Source organism: Myripristis murdjan, chromosome 16, assembly GCF_902150065.1.
Source record: "Myripristis murdjan chromosome 16, fMyrMur1.1, whole genome shotgun sequence".
NCBI lineage: Eukaryota > Metazoa > Chordata > Actinopteri > Holocentriformes > Holocentridae > Myripristis > Myripristis murdjan.
This window is the reverse complement of record NC_043995.1, coordinates 17,137,568-17,159,803: the sequence shown is the minus strand read 5'-3', so window position 1 is coordinate 17,159,803 and position 22,236 is coordinate 17,137,568. Positions and strand designations below refer to the sequence as shown.

General features: G+C 41.6%; 1 protein-coding gene across 3 annotated transcripts in view; it reads left to right on the top strand.

The window, feature by feature from the left end:
• Nucleotides 1-22,236, top strand: part of creb5b (cAMP responsive element binding protein 5b) — a 45,002-nt gene that overhangs the window by 2,474 nt on the left and 20,292 nt on the right. For 2 of the 3 annotated variants that reach the window (XM_030073502.1, XM_030073504.1), the window contains exons 2-5: nt 8,400-8,477; nt 8,913-9,006; nt 10,555-10,676; nt 12,268-12,425. In XM_030073502.1, coding sequence (XP_029929362.1) covers nt 8,400-8,477; nt 8,913-9,006; nt 10,555-10,676; nt 12,268-12,425 — 452 coding nt within the window. Of the gene's footprint in view, nt 1-1,986; nt 2,025-8,399; nt 8,478-8,912; nt 9,007-10,554; nt 10,677-12,267; nt 12,426-22,236 lie in introns of those variants that run through there. The other variant, XM_030073503.1, reaches the window with a different exon arrangement.

Here is a 22,236-nt window from a genome sequence, read left to right as displayed (position 1 = left end):
AAGAACAAGGTCAATTGTGTTTCTGTCCTCTAGCTGGTATTTAACTTCATACTTTTAGTGAATTAAAAAAATATAATATATATATAAGAGTTAATTTGCACTTGGATTAAATTGTGATCTCACTTGTCAAGCCTGAGGCACTGTAAAGAGAAAAGGCATTCAGTATTAAAGAAAGCTCAACATCTCAAGATTTCCATTCCTGCAGGCACAATCATATGCACTCAAGGTGGGGAAAAAAGTAAACAACATGAGACAGTAGCACTCCATCTCAACAGAACAACTAGTTTCCATCTTTGATTGCTGTGCAAAGTGAAATATTTCTAAATTAATTATTTCACAAAATAAAATCCTCAGTGTAAACCTGAGTGCAGATTTCTGTAGTTATTCAGCCTCTTATGCCTTTTTCACCTGCCTCAACAAAGCATCCTAAGTGGTGCTAGCCTTCTCAAGGTGATCTTAATCAAAAGCAGTGCAGAAAGGCATAATAGTAAAAGGTTTAGTATAATATAGATCAAATCTGCTTTAGTGTGGGTCACTGACCCAAACTGTATCGGCTCTTTCCACCCTTAATAGTCTGGTCCTCTGGGAACATAATGTTTGGATTGGTTGGGAAATATATTGGCAATAAAGAGACAAAAGGATGTCATAAACGTTGATTAAAGCTCTGGTTAAAAGACAGAGGCGGAGAAGCTCTGAGTTATAGGGGCTTTTCAGACTGCGTTATTGTTTCAGTGACAGAGCTCTTAGTGTGTCTAGTGGAGTGGTCGCAGGCGAGCGGTAAACATTTCTCACTGCATGAGGAGTCGTTAATCCCTGGAGCCCACGATAGCTTCACTACCGGTGTCTGTGGCCCAAGAAATCACAGCCAGTTGGCACCAACAGGTCACACAGAGCTCCTTGCTAAATGCTTTGTACTCTAAAACTGTTTAAATCTCTTCTAATATGCTGTTGCTAAGACACACGTTTCACAATTGGGTATTATTATTATACTTGGCATTTTCTCAGGCATATGCACATAAATTCATAGTGGCACTGAGTGTGACTGGAATCAGGCAATTATAGTTCAAAAGTCATAGTTACAAAGATTATTTGTTTTTGTTAGAGTATAGATAAAAGTGGAAAAAGTATAGGTTGGGATATCAGCAAGGTGGCTGTAAAGTAAATGAGCCATTCAGTCTCTTTAGTCAAGAAAAAATAGTTCACCTAATAGTAATGAATCTCTAATACTGTAATACAAGTATGAAATATATGTCAGTGAAGAATAGGTAGTTTCCAAACACATTGTGAGACAAAGGACACAATCGTCACAGGCAGCAAAATCACCATAGCAGCCTATATATGCCATCTTCTCTAAAGTAGATGTTTGACTGCAGAGCCGTCTGGTAGATGGAAATGTAATGAAATGCTGTCCATCCTTATCTCAATGCCTTCTGCATCTATTAACTCAGTTCTTGCAATTGCACAAATATTGTTCATATTTTTGCCTCTGTAACACCATGTTTTAAATCCAAAGGGGAAAAAGAGGAGGGTGCATTTTCTTACTTGTTCACAGAGATTGGGGTGTGTGGGTGCAAATAGTTCTACAGTTTCTGTGGACTTAAGAGGCATACTTGCACATTAAATCAGTGCTATGTTCTGGTATTTACAAAGCCCCATTATAGTCTTTTAAGTGATGAGTAAGCGAACTGCAATTAACACTTAATTAACTGAGGTCTCTTTGCTTGGCAAAAGTAGTCGCCCAGTGACAGGATCCAACACAGTGAGCTTTTGGTCAATGGTGAAGCTCCAGCTATGCGCCACACCCACTTCAAGTCCAGCAGTGTCCATGCCTGGGTGTGCATTTGCAAACTCCGCCCTGCTCGCGCCGCCTCCAAGCGGACCGCAATGATTTAGAAGTTCAGGAATCCCACGTGACGTCACCCAGGGGTGACGTTATGCTTCTCTAAATAGAACGTATTGTAATCTTTTCTCAGTCCAACGTGGTTTCTTCTGAGAGACTGCTTCACATTTTCTACACTTGTTTGGTAAGTCAAAGTCATCATTTGATCATGCAGAGGACCGTGCATGTCCCTTGGCAGATTTGTTATGTCAGATAGAGCGTCCCTCGCTACTTTATTTGCTTCTTCTTTCATGCAACAGCTTGTTCTGCTCGCTTTAGCTCCGACCAAGATGTTTTCTCACTCTCCGCTCATCCATGCATGCAGCAAAACGGGACAAAGTGTTTTGTCATTGTTGATTGGAGTAACATGCATTGTCATCTCACTCGAGCGTCCCGTGCGTGTTTGCTTATCTGTTGACTGTTGTTGAAGTTGAACGCGGAGTCAAGTGCTGCCCGCTGCTCTCGGACTGTCAGGTAGCAGCGGAGGCAAGTCTGCAGGAATTCATCGCAAGTCCGAGTCAAAAGACAAACGTGAACAGAATGGATTATTGCAAGTTATCTTCTCATAACACTTAACATAGGTGCACATTACGGCGTGGCATTTTTTGGGGGGAATTTACCGTTACATCTAGAAGCCCCAAGAAAGCTTGATCTCTGCATCATTGTCATGCTTGTCCCATCTAGGGATCCGCGTAGCCGGCGTTTGCCCGGACCTGCTGCGTGATGCGGTTTACCAATGATCATCTCCAAAATGATACAGCGGTGTTGCTGTCAGGAGAGTTAAAAGAAGTGTGATGCCCCGAATTTCTTAATAGATTTATGTTCCCTTTTCTCCCGAACAGGAATGTAACCAACATTACGTCATTCTGCAGGCCAGTCGATATTTGATTAACCGCTGAGATATTGAGGGTTTCGGGAGGGTTGTGCTGACGAGGCGCGCTTGTGGCAAGGGGTTGAAAAAAAGATGTTTTTAATCTTTTGATTACTCTCCACTGTCATTATGTTTATGTGACGGTAAGGCCCGCCACCACATGTTTTATCCATAACTACTTGTTTTGTCATGCGCTCTGCTGAAATACTTCCAAATTGTTGTGTAGCCCTCAAGTCAATTCCTTCTTTTATTTAGCTGTGTAAAATTTTAACCGTGATCTGTTTAATGGCACAACCCATTAGCCATTAGTGTGTATTTTATAAGTATACTGAAAAGTAAGTTGGCAGAAATGTGAAAAATCAAGGCATTATTAGATTACCCGATTATTGCGTTTGGCTCTGGGAAGCTATACTTTTTCGAAAATAGAATTAAGTAAGCCTAATGAAATAAAGCAAAAGTTTGACAAAGTTTGGAGTGCATTTGGGAAGTTGGTATAGTACTGGAAATAAATTTTCCTGGGTTTCTTTGTGACAGGGAGTCAGGGCTAACGTTTTTTATTTCTTTTGTCATTATCTTTTATTAGACATTAAACATGAAAAAGCGAACACTTGGGAGCTTTTCATGTTTTCATGAGATATTATAAAATATTCTCTGATAAATAAGTTTTACTGAGATCTACCCTGGAAAATTGTAATATCTTAATATATAGTTGTCCTATATTGTACATTATACAAAAAGAGCACACGCAGCCCAGGCCGGTAAAGGTCATTGAAAATAATAGGAGCAAAAGGCAATTATAAAACAGCAAAGCCTGAAAAATCAGTGATGTTGTTCTGTAGTACCTTTCATGCAGGTCTAAAACCTACATTCCATGTATTTTAAAAGTACTGGTGTTCAACTTTGAAAAGTCTAACTGCCTACCCTTCACAGGTAAAATATGACATGCAGTCAGTTTATGTTTTGACATTTACTACATGCTTTCAAAGTGTAATAATCCCTTAATGACTGTGTAATGTTTGCTCTAATTTGCAAGTGGTCAAATGACAGGAATCATCATAAATCAGACAGTGAGCAGCAGTTTGGCCTAAATTCTGACTTCAGGATTAAAATACCTGTTTGAATGTATGGCTGGTGGATCATAACAATCAATTCCAGTTGTTTTATGATTTTTACCCTTGCAGTTTTCAACTAAAGTAGTCTAGGCACAGTGTCATGTCCGTTCGTCTATCGGCTGCAGTTAATGCCAAAGCCATTCTGAGTCGTGTCAGAGGCCTGGTGGTCCTTGTGAAGGGGTATTTTTGTATTTTGAGTTTATATGTTGCAGACGACAGCAGTAATCGAGGTTTACCTCTTTGTGGCCGTTTTGTCACGCATTCAGGTCGAGAGCAGAAGTTAACGGCACACATTGTCTGAGAGGGCCTTGTTTCTTGCCTCAGGGATCGTGATCCCACCTTGAACTTGCGCTGTCAAAGGCCCAGGCCAGGGAGCTGGAGATTTGAGTTGCCGCGCATGTTTGTGCTTGCTGTTGCCCCGTATGCCTTTGCACCCCAGCAACCTCTTTTCCTCACCATATTGTTTGAATTCTAATATGTGGTCTACCTGGAGAATTCCTCCCCAATTCCTCTTGAAATCAAACTCCAGCCCCTAATCCTTCCCCTCTCTCACATCAGGATTTAGTTAATGTAAAGTGTAACCAAATTTCCTCTGCTAAACTAAAACATCTATATCAAATGAGAGCCAAGTGCCCCTTCCAAGGAAAGGGCGTTGAGTACTGATAATTTGAAGTGTGAAAACTGTTGGGTAATTCGCACAGGCATACACAGAATCCATGTTTAAATGTTTTATGTGTCATATGGTCTCAATTTCCTGGTAAATGTGATGAAATGATCTAGGCCTATTTTAGAAACAGGAAGATAAAGGAACCATTCATGAGTTCAATTTTTGCATGATCCCTTTCCTTGTATTCACAGATACACTTGATCAGTTCTGTGATTTCAGTCATTTGTGATTCTGAGGTTCTCTGTTTAGGTTTGGAATCGGATAGAAAGAGTGATTTGTGTGAGCACTGAAGAATACTTAGTTATCCCCAAAAATGTATGAACGGAGATTTTAAGAGAAAATGCTATGCGAGAATGTGGCCAAAAATGTTGTTTCAAGCCATGAACGATCAGCGTCACGTGTAAGCCTCGGAAACTATAGTGGCTCTAGTATTTGCCATAGTCCTAGAACTAGTTGGTGCTCCGTGTCCAGAACTCCATCACCAACGCTGGTCATGTTTGGAAGCTGAGGTCTGACAGTTTTTACTTTAAAGTTTTGTTTTGTCAAAACAGGGGCCAGCTGAGAGTGCAGGGGCCTGCTGTAGGCAAAGTGAACTGTTAAAATCAAGAGAGAAACAGTCCTCATTGCTCTCTGACAGAGAGACCCTGTCCAGACCCTTTTTGCAGGCTCAGTCATGAGGTATAGCTTGTTAGGAAAACAGCACTGCTTAGCATAACACAATATTTAAATGTTTTGACTGTGCTTGAGGAAATAGTCTGTGCCAGTGAAAAAGGCTCACATGTATGTTATATGAAGGTATATAAATATATAAGCGATGGTAAGGTGCTGGCAGGTAAAATAGAAATCTGTGTATGTGTTGTGTCTGTGTAGGTAGACATATAGTGCACTACCATCATTGTCATAAATAAGAGTTGGAATCATTGCCTATAGACCATGTAGTTTCACTGCTGATGCCCTGTGCAACTGATAATACTCATGTATTAATTATAAGATTCTTAAACCCCTATGATCCATTTATGTTATTAGCTGTAGGGCAGTGCTGTAAGATAGAGTGACTTAAAATCACCAGAAATTACGTTGTACCCACTTTTAGCTTTTTAGCCCCATTGCATTCTTTTTACTTTTTGCATTTGAGGTGTCAGAATAGAAAAGCACGGCTTTGCTAAGCACTCTACGCTTGTTAACTTTCACAATTCATTCAGGCAGCTCTCAAGTTCTGTGTAAATGCTTAATTTACTTACAGGAATGCAAATGAGTTTCCATAACTCCAGACATCCTGGGTATTTACGTGATCTTGTCACCCTCACTTAATATCTCTCAGGATATGTTTTGTGGTGCTGGGCATCTGTGTGAGTGCCTGCCTGGAGTGACTGATTAGTCCCAGTGATGAGGATAGTTTACACTTCGGTGTGGGGGACAGTGATATACCTCCATAAAGGAGGCTCAAACTGTGACACCGCAGGCATCAGCGATGCAGTATGATGTTAGAGACAAGGCCATGGTTTGTATGAAGCCACAAAAACACAAAACTGTACCTAAAGCCTGGGATGTAACATTTTCTCAGTGGGCAATAATATTTAAATACTAGGGGTGCAAAACTGAACTGAAAAAAAGTTCAATACATCCAGTGCAGTGCAATGCTGCAAACAAATCCACTGTATGAAAGCTATGTAACCACACACTTAGCTGATGAATTACTCAATATACTGAAAGTATTTTTTATGTTTCTTTTAAATAGTCTAAGTAGAGTTTTGCCTTAGAATGAATATTTGTTGATCTCATATTGTTATCCTAAATCGCTGAATGAAAAAAGTTACTTTTGCAATTAAGACACAATACAGAGAACCTCGGAAATTGTAGTGTTTTGTCTCCCTGATGAACAAAACAAACGTCATTGAAACTGTGACCCAAGAACTGCAGTAAAGGCCAAACTCTGGGTTTATTGAACCGTTACGTCCCTGTTAAATATCCATATCCATAAATATTCATTTTTGTCATGAAAATGGAACAAATGATTTCTACTTTTTCCATCTTAAAAGGGTATGCATTAATATGTTAATAACTGTTGATGCAGATTTGAGGGAACATCTGCAGTATGATATTTGTTATTTATGTGAGTAAGGCATCTTGTGTACATTTTTAATGATTTTCAAACTTACCTGTAAAAAAGATCTGTCAAAATGCACCTGTTTTTATGTTTTTTCTATGCCATCCTGCCATCTGGATAGGCCACATGGAATAAAGGCACGCTTTTCTTTAAATATTTCTAAGTGGAATGCAGAACTTGCCAATAGGCCTGCCTTTGTGTTGAAGTGCCTGCCTGCATGTGCACTGTGAAGTTTCTGTCAGTGAATGGAGGGGCAGGATAACATTCACAGAATTTGTGGCACTTTCATTTTTATAAGCGCTTCAAATCTGCTCAGTATATCTCTGGTTTCATTTTATGTCTTTTACAACAGCAGCACAGGCCCCAGGCATTACTCTTGTTAGGAAACTTTGTCCTCTCTCTCACTCTCAATTAAAAAAGCATCTATAACTAACAAAGCCACCGCAGATTTGACAAGATGCATGACTCTGGTTATATTATATTGTGCAATTACTTAGAAAGCACATATCTGGCAGTAGTTGCAGGTGAACAAATATACTGTCCACTTATTTGTAAGCTGTAAAACTGTCGCATATGTTTTTAAAGTTGTTATTTTTTTTTAGAACAAACAAACCAGCTCTGTAGCCTTCACATCTTCTGCTTCTGTCTCTCGTGCACTGCTGCTCTGTCACCACTTCCTCTTCTTGCTCTCACTATGAGTATGCCTGTTATTATACTGCACAAATGAATTAAACACGCTGGTTGTGATATATCTGACACATTGCAAATTACTAGATGAGATTTAATTGTCTCTTATAATTCTAAAATCCAGCATGCCTCACTATATAGCCAAATTGGTCAAAATTAATTTTCATATTACCTTAGGATAACAGTTGGGTAGGTTAGACCAGAGGCCATGAGCTACAAGCTCACGTGATAAGTCAGAAGTAATATAATATTTTAAGGAGGGCCACATTCATCCATAGCAATATAGTAAGAGGGCTTTTTCACGATTGGCTATGGAGCAGCCTATATCATTATGACAAAAATAGAGTATGCATTGTAATAAAAACTCGGGACAATAGAGCAGACTATTTAGATCTTTCACCACATGTGCAAAATACAAAATGCCAGTCTTAAAATGATGCACTTCAATTATAGCATCCATGTTTCCAGGACTTTATCTATTTATCATTATCATTATTATTTTTTTTTATTATTTCACCACAAGTGCACTGTATTTACACCGAATACATAGTGAATTCAGTGAGTACATAGGAAAGAAATACAGGAAAGTCACAATACAAAAGAAATCTACCAAAACAAATAAACCAACATACAAAAATAGTACGACTCTACTATACATAAAGCCATAATGGGGTGAGTGACATTGTACAATTGTGTGTGTGTGTATGTTTGTGTGTGTATTTAAGAAACTGATGAGAGGAGGATCATATATGTAAGGGAAAAAGGAGAATGTTACATATGTCATTGTGGATGTAGGGGTTAACGTTCAATATAATGACAATATAGTGTGTAACCTACATAGCACCCATGCCTTTAAAACCCCAAATTCTGTCTTTGATGTTGGTTCAATGGATTCTACCTCACTGCTGGGTGAGAGTGCTGTATGTTTATAATCGTAGAGCTATTTTCAGCTCCATTGCAAGTATTGCGTCAAGAATAATACAATGAGAAAAGTATATTTGTCTTGTTGTGTGCTGGCGGGTAAACTCAAGCCATTCACTTCCCCTCCTCGTTTTCCTCCCTGTCTTTGTTTGTAGTTTTATGAGGAGTTGGCTGGAGTGATGAACTCAGAGCAGGAAAGGCCATTCGTGTGCAGCGCCCCTGGCTGTTCTCAGGTGAGTACGTCAACACAGGACCACACCAGGCGTGTGTGTCTGTGTTTGTGTGTTTGTGTGTGTGTGTCTGTGTGTAATATGAAGAGGAGTACTTTGAGGAGGCCTGAGGAGTAGGTTACTGTCTCACGCATGAGGGAGAAACAGAATAGCATGGAACTGAGTGAAACACTAACTGTAAATAAAGCTGCTTTTCTGCTGCAGGTGTAAAAAACCTGGAGAAAGAATGTTTTTTTGAAGTCAATACAAAGGCTGTCGCTTTTCTTCTAAAGACGCCCTCTGTGATGAAAAATGACGGTCAATGTTATTGTGGTTTAAGGCTTCAGGGTGAGGGTTCTGTTGACAGTATTATAACAGGGTTCATTGAACTTTTACTTCTCTTTTGTGAGGATGATTATGATTCTTTCTTTTTATGTGTTTGTTTATTTTGCTTTACAGCGATTCCCCACGGAGGACCATCTGATGATACATCGACACAAACATGAGATGACCCTTAAGTTCCCCTCCATAAAGAACGACAACATGTTATCAGGTGAGTTACAGCTACATCAATACAGACTCACACTACCACAGCAGCAGGGTGCACCGGGGACATGCAGTCTGTTTGCAGGTGTGTGCAGTGGTGAGTCATGCTCAGACAGACCTGTCTTCACTCAGAAAATTTTATGGCGTCTATACCAGTTGTTTACAGTCACATACAGTTATTCATATGACGCACATTACCCTGCAGCCCAACTATATTCAGTGCATATCACTCCTGCACACTTCAGCAGGATGAAGAGACATTGACGTATGACTATAGAAATTAGCATGTTAAGGTCAATGTCTTTCCAAAGTAAGATTTCTTTCTTGCTGCTTTCTGTGATTTACATCCTCTCTCAGAGCTCTCATTTGTCTTGCTCTGAGCATGAAGCTGGTGGGAGAGATGGTTCAATGCCATCATGACAAGGGGGAACAAGGTATAGCTCAGGCGACATGTTGGTCTACATGAAACATTGATCTACTGCTCAAAGAAACATTGCATTTACAGATTGTGTACATATACAAGTGTCACCCCAAGGCCATACCATAACTCCTTTCTTGGATGTGGCCCTGCAGCAGCAGACTAAGGTGCACGGTGTTCTAGCCATGCTGCTGAGATTGTGTCTTTTTTATTATTTACACTCAGTGGACAGCGGGATCGGATTTTCTAGGCCGGGTGTCCTTATCCCCCGTTATCTGAGTTACAACTCTGACCATTTCTCTTTCTGAGACCTTGGAAACAGAGGCTAAAATAGTCAGTGGCTATAAGTCACATAGCTCTGTTACTGTGGATAATATGACTTCAGTTGGTCATTAAAACATGTTTAAGGAGTATATTCTTTATCTTGTAGTGCTATACTTATGTACCTAACGTTTATCACCAGTTAGTATTTGGTCCATTCCTAAATTTTGTATTATTGACTTATCATTATTATCCACAATAGAATACTGGCATAGCTGCTTTTGGAGTTAAGCGCTCATCCTCCACAATGGGAAAACTATATTTTGGGCAAAACTCTATTTTGGGTATACAGGTCATGATGAAAGTGAGTCAATCCACAGTCTCGCCAGAATGGATAAACAGACCATGAAGTATGCTTTTAGCCTTTGAAACAGTCTTGATCCCAAAATCACCTTCAACTGTCTGAAACCTGATCTGTGTGCACCCCCCATGCAGTCAAGTTGAATACCATGGCTTGACTGAGCTGAGCAAATGAGACCCCCACTCAGTAGGTGGGATCTGGCCTTCATCAACTGAAATGGCTCTGTCATGGCTTGTATCTCTCTCTAACAATATGAAAGTAATATTGTTTTTTTATATAATAATTACATATGCTTATCAACAATGCACATAATGTGATACAGGTATTAGTGTTTTATTTTGCATACCACTCCTTGTGCTACACACACACACACACACACACACACACACACACACACATATATATATATATATATATGTATACACAAACACACACACACACACACACATACATATACATATATATATATATATAATTGATCATTGCTGGGCTTGTGTGTCTTCCTTGAATTCCAGACCAGACGCCCACACCGACACGTTTTTTGAAGAATTGCGAGGAGGTGGGACTGTTCAGTGAGCTGGACTGCTCCATTGAGCAGGAGTTTCGCAAGGCCCAGGAGGAGGAGGACAACAAACAGGTATTGCAGATAGAGAGCACAGCCCAGCCAGGGGAAACCCCAGGTGAACCCAGAGTTGGGGTTAGATCACGTGGGTGTAAACTGGGTAGTCCCTTGTTATCTTGAGCCGACATCAGTTATTCCAAAAACCACAAGCCACACACTGTGAACATATGCACACATTCTTCATACACTAAAACACTTAAGACACGGATGTAACTGCACACTGCTCATTTGTCAAAAAGCAGATAACCACAGGTATGTATACACAGACAGCTGTCTTGCACAAAGTTCTCTTTTTTGTACAAACAGCGTAGTGATATGTTGCACATGCAGCCCTCCCTGTGCTCCAGACACCACATGCCTCATCCCCATCAGTCTTGTTGACAGTGATAGACAGAGCCAGCAGGTGGAGATTTCTCACCCACCACAGGTGAAGAGAGAGGAGATCGGGTTCTCCACCTGTAACTTCAAACAGTTCTCCAGTCACCTTTCAAGGAGGGAGTCTTATTTCTTGCCTGACTCAAAGACTGACCCCTGGAAGACAACTTTTGTGACAGCAATACAAGACCTGGCCAGACAGTCACGCATATGCAGCCTATTGCAACCTCAGCAGAGTGTCAAAGCAGCAAGGCCTGTCAGAGGGGTGATCATTTATGCATTATGGATCCACCCTGGGGCACCTCTACCTGGAGCATGGGTGCTATTCAAAATCACCACAAGACAGACTGCTTATCTAATGTCTGGAAAGATGTACATGCATGCTGTAGCTGCGCTGTTGTCTGGGTGGTTTGGCTCTGGAGCTTGTCTTTGCTCAGGTCAGCCACGTCTAGCCTCCGTGGCCTGTGTGGTTTATGATGGGTGGCTCTGCTAAGTCAGCAGGAGGCGAGTCAGAGCAAGACTCTCTCGGAGTGCATAGCACAGGAAAGAATATGTAATGCCTGCTTGAAAGTTCAGGGAAGAACAGTTGTTCTTTCAACAGAAAAATGTAGTCATTCAAATACAGACATCCCCATACATGTAAAAAAAAAAAAAAGTGCCTGATTTGGTCATATTGATAACATTTAATTTACCCAATTCAGTAAGAATATTTTTTTAGGGTTGGTATCTGATGTTAGGTATACATTTCTCAAATCTAGTGAGTTCTTTGTATGCTTGCTCATCGTTGTTATGTTAGACAGTCGAGCATTAGGTGTATGTTAGATCTGGCTTATGCAAATCACTTAATCTTGCCATTTTTGGTATGTAAACCAAGACATGTTAGTGCAGCTTGAGGATATCTTTTCACTTGCAAGGTTGTTTTGGAATACATTTGTCGTTACTTGTACCAAGCGCAAAATAAACAAACCGTCCTGCAGGTTAAATAACGATAAGGAAACCTGGTCTTCATTATATTCTCGATTTTTCCCCACCTCCACTTTGGGAAAGTCAGTCAATGATAGTTTACATAGTTCCTCATTATACATTCAAGCTGGCTGTATGGAGCTGAAGTCCAGGCAGTTATAATGTTTGAGTTGTGTTAGCCCACAAGTTTCTGAGGTAAAAAAAAGTGAGACTCTTTGACAGCTCCTAAGCCTGTATGCTCTTACTCATCTCTCTCCCCTCCCTGCAGAGCATCTCACTGCATGGCCAGGCGGGTCAAGGCCAACACCAGCAGTCCCACTCACGGATGGCCAACCATGACACCAGCATAGTGATCCAGCAGGCTCTGCCCTCTCCCCAGTCCAGCTCCGTCATCACTCAGGCCCCTTCCACTAACAGACAGATAGGGTGAGTGGGCCACCAAGCCACCTGCAAGATACATCCAAGTGACATTGCACTCACTTGCATGCACTTTGGGCTGCATTTAAAGAGAATCTGGGTTTAAAAATTAAGTATACTGTATATATATATATCTATCTATATCTATATCTATATATATATGGCAGAAAGAGAGGGAGGATAAGGCTTCTTTGTAGTTTTATGTTTGTTTGCAATTACACTACATCGCTTGCTTTTTTGTTATCCATCGCTGTTAAGAGCTGATGACGGTCTGAATGTATATCTGGGGGGCACAGTGATAGGAGTGTCTCCCTTCACCTCATGTATCCCCCTGTTATAGCGACAGCCTTAGGCCTGGCCTGGTCCCATTGTCTCAGTGCTGATTGTCATCCCTCTGTAGTCTCTGAGGTAATGTCAGTGTTCTGTTACATTTGGAGCAGTGTGTGGGGCTGGCGATTCATGTTTTGCTGTTCATTCAGCATTGTCCCACAGCAGAGCATGTCAAGAGGGTCCCAGAGGACAAGATGAGGTCATCGCTGAGGCCTCGGCCGTGACTGCTTTTACAACGGTTTAGCATTTCATGCTCTAAAATAGTCCCTTTCACTGTATGGGAATGGTGACCACAACCTTAGAGCTCTGCTTCCCTGACACTTTTCACTGCCGGGCCACAGAAATAATCACAAATGCTGGTTTTAACTTCCTGTGTCTCAGTGCCATTGAGTTGTTCATAGAGTTTAAAGCATTTATTCTTGTACTTTTTTGCCAGTTATAATCCTCATCAGACCTTGTGCTGAAGAAGGCATATGTAGAATAATTATCATGGGTGTGTCAGGAATTGATTTTATAAATCCCACCAAACCTCATGTGGGTAACAGCTTTTTGTGGGTGAAACTGTTGTTGGGTTTGACTTACTTGACTAACATGTCTACTTTTTGTCTTTCTCTATCAGTAACAGAATCATCATCTCTAACGCTGTTACACACACACACACACACACACACACACACACACACACACACACCTCCTTCCTTCAATTTTGACTTTACCTATATATGTAGATGTGCAACATAGGACTATATGGCAGAAGTTACCCGCAAACTCTCAGTTTTGATTACATCATTAGCTACAGAGAACTTTAAGTCTGCAACTTGGATGATTCAACCATGTCTAGTTTTAATTCTGTAATGCGCAGTACTAACACAACTTGGGCTAACACAAGTTGAAGGCACGTTTCCTGTACTTGGGCTGTGTTACTGTAAACCTGTGGCGAGCTAGTCGGGTGTTGAGGTGGCTCAGTGTTCAGCTGGTGCTGTGTTGAGGTCGTGCTGTGTAGATTTACAGCTTGAGGATCTGGTGAATATTGGATGGGAGGCCCATCTCTAAGCCTGACTGACACCCCATCAGACTCTTTGTCCACGACACCGATGGAATTTCATCCCTTTGGGGGAGCAGCAATCACTGCCAGTAACAGAGACTCTGCTGGGCCTGCTTCACCTGAATTTACCTGTCATTAAAAACTCTTCACCTTGCTGGAGCACACTCCCCACTTCACCCTCTTCACCGTCCTTTTTGATCACAGATCCTTTGCTGACTCGTTGAGAGACTTGCAGTTGTGCTGCCCACACACAGTAAAAAGATCACTTGAAAGTCGGAGGTGCTATGGCATGGTTTGCAGCCACAGAGAGACTTTCAAGCCACAGCTACAGTTATCTGTAGCACACTGTTTGAGCCTGTCTGCACTTGCCACACCTACAATATACAAATGTATATATAAACAAAACTAAAAATGAAAGGGCAAAGCCATGTTTACTCAGATCAATAACAAGAAGGAGAGAGTGACATTTTATTCCACAGAATTACCTTCTTGTTTTAAGACCAAGAGAGATACAGAAAGAGATTTGTCCAAACTGTACAGGTGTCACTTGTTGACAAAGAATGGTAGAATCTTATCACACGAATAGGCAAACTGGTCTGGATACGAAGATTCACATGAGCGGCAACTGATCTGGAAATTTACACATCAGCGGGAAAATAGGTTGAGGAAACCCCTCCACTGAGAAACAGTACTTCCACAGGAAGCCATTAGGGCCAGCGAAAGGCTCTGTGCACAGGGTCTCTCCACAGGAACTTCCTACTCCCAGAACAACCCGAACACTTCACAGGCCTGCTGTGCTCTGCCCAGGTTGATAGAGAGCTAGGAAGTCAGATCAGTGATTCCTGTGATAATTCCTTGTTGTTCTGTTGAGTAACCTCAACTGTATTCGTTTCTTGTATGATTGGCTTTGCCATGTCTGAAGAAACACCAATCATATAATGTAGTGGTACATTTTTTTTTAAACTCACAGTGATATTCCTTTACATTGCACATGTTTACGCTTAGTTTTAGCTGAAGTAACTTGAGAGATAATCCAGAAATAGTTATCCACAGGGAAAATGGATGGGTTTGGGTATGGGATTGTTAGAGACTTAGGCTTTTTAACTTGAAGCACAGATCTCACTGAATGAAGAGAAATCACCAAGCAAAATCAGTTTAATCTTGGTTCCATCTGTTTCCTTGGTTCTCGGCTATGCTGAACGCGCAGCGTGGAGCATCCAATGAATTAGGATAACAAGTCATTTTCATTGCTCCACAATGTTTACTAAAGAGCTTTGAGGCTTGGAATCAATTAGGATTGGCTTTCCTCAAGTCCATTTACTTTAGGGTTGAGCTGGGCCTGCAGCTGTGAAACCTGAGGACCTCTCTCTCTCTCTCTCTCTCTCTCTCTCTCTCTCTCTCTCTCTCTCTCTCTCTCTCTCTCTCTCTCTCTCTCTCACTCACTCACAGAGTCCCTAAACAAGGCCTTTGGGGAGCTACATTGACACAAACCAGTGTTAAAACCAGGCATAAGAAACAGCCAGCAGATCTTAATGTCACGGCTATCATTATCATACAAAGGGAAGCGGTGTCCAACAGATTTGAATGCTCGCTGCTTATGAATTATAAACATCTGGTCCTGAGTTATGTCAGAGTTAAATGTGTTGGACGCAGCTAGTCAACCATGTGAGATACAACATTTTGTGGAGACCTCAACCTTTTGACTTGTAAGAGGAGATGTAGTGGGGGTAGATGGGTGGGGGCACTGAAAGGCACTGAAAATGACATCCCTCTGTTCTGGTCTGAAGGAATTCAGTCCAATAAATTCCATTACATAGCACCACCAACCTGAATGCATGTGGGTTGAGTGAAGTCTGATTACAGTACAGATGTAGTTGACTCAGCCATCATTGTGTGTTGATGGAGAACCAAAAGATTTCTCTCAATTTTGACTGTTTAGACTAAATTGCCTTAGGGACAGGTGCTTTTATTGAATGGGTACACTGCAATATTGTATTTAAAAGCTTAAAAGTTTATTTTGTTTCTCTGCTGTATGTGTTTACTATTTGCAATTAATATACCTGAAATCTGAAATCTTATGTCTCACAGGTCAGTGGCATATATACTTTCAGTCAGAGTGCTTCACAGAGTATGCTGGGTGCAACACTAGGTGTGGGCAATGGTGTGAAGGAAGTGAATAAGTGCTTTTGTTCGCTTGCTGCTTAAAATGCATTGTATTTTTCACACCTCTCAGAGCCATCAGCCTTTTGTGGTTCTTGCCTTGGCTTATAAGGGAAGTAAGCAGAAATATAAGTTGGGTATATATGTTTTTTCTCAAACCACTGAATGTCATACCAGGACTCAGTGTTAAGTGGGAGTGCTGCTGTGGTCTTGGTGTGTTTTCTCAGCAAGACATGAGGTGATATGCAGATTGCTAATTATCGTAAGACCCAGTGGGAAGACAGACATTGTGAATCAGTAAAACTATTACTAAAACTTGGCTCTCAGAGAATCAGTTTGACAAATCACAATTATGCCTAGATTTCCTCTTGCTTGGCATAAATCATCATCATCATAACACTCTGGTTCCTCTCCAGATATGGTTCTAAAACCCACTGCCAGGTTCATACCAAAGAATGTTCACCCACTCAAAAGTCGTAACAAATGCAAATCTTAAATGTTGTAAATACAAATGGTCTAATAAAATCAATCAATCAATTAAAAAAAAAATCAATTTAATGTGCAAATTTAATCTGCACTTTAATAATCAAATGTATCATCATCCTGGCTCCATCCAATTCTCTCAGCTGATGAAATATAGGGTGTGCTACTGACAACATTATAATCATTTTGACAAAAGTTACACAACCATCAACAGAAGATTTTATAACGTATTCTCACATATTGCATAACACGTGTTCCACATATATGAAATGATTCCGTTGATTATCATTGTATTTCTACAGCCATTGTGCTAATGTCAGAAGAGAGAAGACACTGAGCCAGAGTTATTAGCTTTTTATGTTTCCATGGGCAAACTTGACCTCATGATCCTCACAATTTAAGATAAACTTCCTTTATTTTTGTTCATGATAAGACTGCATTTAGAGAGTGGTGATAAGAAGGGAGGTTCACCCTGAGTGCAGGGGCCCTGGACAGCTACAAAATGTCTGGGATGCCCTCGTGTTCCTGCTTGACAGTGCCCTCGTCCAGTGGCTAATATGAGCCATGGTCTTTGAACTGTGTGTAAACATGGGGGGCTAACCACCTCAGATAGAGTAGTAGGCAAGTATAGAGAGAGGAAGAGGAAAACAAAGGTATACAGTTTGATGAATTACAAAAAAAGGAAAGAGAAAGAAAAGAAAGGAAAGAGAGAGAATGCAGGATGTACATCTGACCTGAATTAAGATGAGCTCATTGTGTACTGCAGTGGGTTTAATAGTGCGTTTGTAGAGGAACGCCCAGACTCTGTTCCCTCTCATTCCAGCGGGGCTGTGTCATCCCTGCCCCGGGGCCACCACACATGCAGGCTCCTGCACAAGCAACTCACACACACAGGGACATGCCTCACAGCTCTGGGGAGCTCAGGGATCACAGGACAGAGAAGTGTGGAAGAGGAGGATCAGAGGTGGATGGAGGGAGAGGAAGAAAGGGATCAGAGGTGGATGGAGGCAGAGGAAGGGGGGATTGGAAGTAGATGGAGGAGAGGAAGTGGGGGACTGGAGATAGATGGAGGAGAGGAAATGAAGGATCAGGACAATGGAGGAGAGAAAGAAGGATCAGATGTGGATAGGGAGGAGAAGAGGGTTTTACATGAGGATGGTGGAGAGGAATACAGAGACCAGGAGGGTGGAGCAAAGGGTAAAAGAGGAGTCTAGACAAGGGAAGGAAAAGAGAGATCATCTTTGGATAGAGGAGTGAACAAATGGGATCAAGAGAATGAAAGTGTGGGAAAATGGATCTGGAAAAGGAAAAAAGAGAGTGGAAGATGGGATGAGAGAGACAGGACAACCTGGATGACACTGAAGGTGGAACAGAGGAATCAGGTGGCTGAGCGAGATAGATCTAGGAATGGGCTGAGGAAGAGAGGAAGAAGTGGAATTCAGATCAGAGAAATTAAAAATTAATCAGGTTATACAAGATGACAAGCAGGTCATGTAATAAGTAATGGGAGAAGGACCAAAGTATCACTTAAATCAAAAGGGGCACAGTTTGCCAAATGTTACAACACCAGTCAGGCGCTGTAGGCAGATGCCAGTTTTGGTTGTAATAAGATGACACAGTCAGTTGTCGCTGATGAATTTTTCTGATCCGCCAGTAACAGTTATGTACTCACTTGTTTTCATGTTTGTTGAAAGTCAGACCGCCCAGTGCACTCTCCTCAACCACTGACATTCATTGTTAATCAGTCAAACCAATATGATTTTTTCATTATTCGCTGAAAGGGAATGAATACCACTATAGACACTATGCTAATTAGTTTCAGATTGTCATTTCCCACCACTGTGTTTTGGCATGGCTTAAGTCAGCTATAGGCTCCCTAATGTGTGGACACCCCATCCCAGATCCACCCCGCCATCTCTCACAGTGTATAAGCACCCCCCCAGCATCCATCCATCCCCGTCTCTACACCGCTAATAAAAGTCAGCCTGTGTCGTAACCCATTAGGGCTGATTTATTTGATCAGATTCGTATTATTTCCTCAGTCCAAACCCCATGGCACTCTCCTCCCACCAGTGATTAAAGGCAGTAAATCAGGGGCAGGTCCTGTGTAGTGTTTACTCAGAGAGCCAGGCAGCTGCAAGCTGTTTGAGGCCCTTGTTTCTCCCTCTGTTTACCTCCGTTCCCATGGCGACTGCACCACCGTCTCCCGAGCGTCTGGAACTTGGCCCTGGGCTGTTTTGGTTACATTCGAAAGTTTTTAGCTGCTGTGTCTACCCAGAGCTAGCAGTGACTTCACCCTGCGAGGAGTGAGCGCAGCAATGTTGGACGAGTCAAGGAGGGAAAGAGAGGGAAAATAGAGAGGAGGAGAGGAGGGAGGGACGAAATCTGGGGGTAGGCAGGCACAGGGTGGGGGGAGGGCGGAAAGCCAAGAGCATTACATCATTGCTGGAGCAGAGTCAGAAGGGAAGGATATGAGTCAGTGGACTGACTGCACCTCTCTCTCTCTCTCTCTCTCTCTCTCTCTCTCTCTCTCTCTCTCTCTCTCTCTCTCTCTCTCTCTCTCTCTCTCTCTCTCTCTCTCTCTCTCTCTCTCTCTCCCCCTCTCCCTCGCTCTCTTCTTGGATGGCAGCCAAGCCCCTTGTGTTCAAGTCCCCAGTACTTGAGTTGGAGTTGGGACTGTGGGGATTGGGACAGTAAAGCTTAGTGTGTGTGCAGACTACGGGATTTGTAGCTTAGTGCAAGTTAAGTCCAGAGGGGCTTGAATTGGGGTGTGGGCACCCTGAGGGGTCCAAAAGAGTTATAAAGGATTAACAGTACAATGACTGGTTGTCAATTGTACACCAAGAGGAGAAAAAAAAAAAAAGAAATCTTTGGGGGCTGCATTGCGAAATAGACTATGGAACAAGAGATAAAAAGCGAGAGAGGGAGACAGGGAGGAGAGAAGGGCTAGTACTGATGTCATGGTGGAGTGGAGGGGGGAGAGGAGGAAAGCAGATTGAGGGGATTGGAGGGCGAGCTGAGCTGAGAGCGAGGCACTCAGTAATGTGAGAGTGCAGGGTCAGGACTGCAGAGTGTCTACCTGCTCTCCCCCGGGGCCCACAGCCCAGGCTATTATCAATCCCCTCAGTGGAGCCACAGCCTGTCATTATTCACACACACACAAATACGGGTTCTTGAACATACACACACTCATACATGCTATTCACACACACATACAAATATATACGCAAACACTCTGAATACTGAACATGAATCCGCTAATCCAGTTTACAGTCTGGTGCATAATGTACACAGTGGCAGACAGACATAAACACAAACAAGCAGGAGAGAACTAAATAGCAGCAACCCATGTGGAAAGATTTCATAGGAAATCCAGTTGAGTGCTTAAATGAATTAAACACAAATTAAAACTCTGGCATCTGAAGCTGAAGCTTGAAATGGTGCATTCTTGAATGTCAGAGGCATAAATTATGTCTATTCTGTAATGCATAGAAAACATTAATGAAATATTCATCGTATACAAATCAATAAGAGTGTGTTATCCTCTATAGGAAAGTGCTCTCAGTCATACAAGAAATTTCACAAACGTCTTGGCAACCGACACACTGGCTAAAACATAATCCCAGTCACAGACTGTGTATTCATTAACAGTCACACTCACTGTAATGGCAGTTTCTTGCCTGCATTCAGCGTTAAATGTTGAGTTCATCTTCACAAAAGTGCTGTCAGTTAGATGTAGGTGTTTCCTTTTTGTCCCGCTGGATGAGCAGGTTGTGTGTTGGTGTGAGCAGTGGTGACAGGTACAGTGTCGTTCCTCCCTCAGGGCTCCCTGCTGTCTTGCTGCAGGTGAGCAGCGCTAACAGTCAGAGAGGCACTGCAACCTGCAAGGGTTTCAAAAGAGTCTTTCTTCTCTGAAAAACCAGAGCCTGGGCCGCCACAACCAGTGACCTCCTGTTCCCTGCTTCTTAAGAAATACACTGACCTCTCATGGTCACTTCCAGGTATTCAGTACAGCATCAGTTTTCATCTAACATTGGTTGTGAACCATTGGCTTAACATCAGTTCAGCTTAATTCATGACTTATGAGTTGACGATGCGATTTAAGATTTATTTTATTCATTTATTTATTTTACAATTCAGTTTGGTTTAAGTTTGTAAAGTGAGATTTCAGTCAAAGAATCAGTTAAGTGCTTTGAGCCAAAACTGGTATATCCATTAATAAATATTCAATAATGAAAGTGAAATGTGATTCTGAAATGTGACAACAGAATTACTTTAACAGTGTTGTGCTATTGAAAAACTTTATTGACAAAAAAGTTGCAATTTATGGTATTCTGTTAGAAAACCATAACGTTTTTAAAAATACTGAATCAAAGAACGATTCGAAGCATTTCTTATTATTTCAGGCCAAAGTCACAGCAATTCATTCTATTTATTTCAGTAGATTGATGCAGCTTGGAGCTACATTGCAAACTTCATTGTACTTTCATGGCTTTCCACCATGTGGAAATGCTTGCGCTCAGTGTTGCTCAGTTGTCACATGTGCTGTTGAATGAGTGTGATTGTGATAAATTGGAATGTTAGACAGAAATGACATATAGTCAGGATGGTAATGGTCCTGTTTGCTTGCCTGTGTGTGCAGCAATCTAAATGTCTGGAACATAAATGCACATATTTAGGTCTGGGAAAATACAGGTATTTATTCAGGTGGGGAACCGTTTGCTATGGTACACCCCCATCCAGCCATCACTCCCTCACCCTTTGGTATTATGGTAATCCCAGCTATGATGTGGTCAACTGATTACATTAACCCGTCAAGATTAGCCATCCCAAATGCCTCTGGTTGGCGCTAATTGGTAAATGTTCATGAAAATGGACCTTTACCGATCCATGACGAGCTTTATTGATCCTGATGATGCCCATCATTGGAGAATCATACAGTGAACGGTGGTGTTGGTTAGACTGCAGGGACTCAATGGGTTCTGTATTCACTTGGGTGTAGCAGGACCATGCAGCTGGGAGATGGTGTTCTTGCAAGCAGGGATTTGGTGGCAGTTGTATAAATGATGTCACCCTGTGCAGATGGAGTGGTCTGGGTGTTTAGCTGGCTGCAGCCCTGAGCCAGTGCCTTAGACAGGACTGTTGTCTATAGTTTAAGTATAGCCTGGGCTTCATCTGTACGTGTGATTTATTGATGTGGCCATGAGTGTGGATAGGCTTGTCGGTCCGCACAAGCTTTAGTGGTTACTGAGGGGGATTTTCCCAACAGGCCTTCCACCGCTGCAGCAATTTCTAAATGTGATTCTCATCATGAACATCTCATGTGGCTGTTATGACAAAAAATTATTCATTCATCATCACTATCATCATTCATCCATTGTACTACATGAACTAGAGTTGCTTAAAGTACAACCAACAATTCCCAAGATTCCTCAACTTCAAACTCTGCAGAATGGATGCAGCAGCTGTAGACTCTGTTTTCTGTTCTTATTTTATAGCAGCACAAACAAGTACAAACTAAAACAGAAGAGAAGTGTGGATGTGATCTGAAATTATACAATATGAAATTGATAAATATATGGAATTACCAACAGTGGCTTTTTTAGTGATCTCATATTGAAGAATTGCCTCAATTCAAAATGTTTTTTCAACTGTAATTTGCATGTTAGTAGGGAAATTCCTGTAGTTTCTAACAGTTTTGTCATGTCTATGAAAAAATGAAGCTTGTATAAAGTTTACCACTTTTCATTTTGTTGCTCCCACACAAACCCATGAAAGAGGTCTTTAACACAGTTGGCCTTC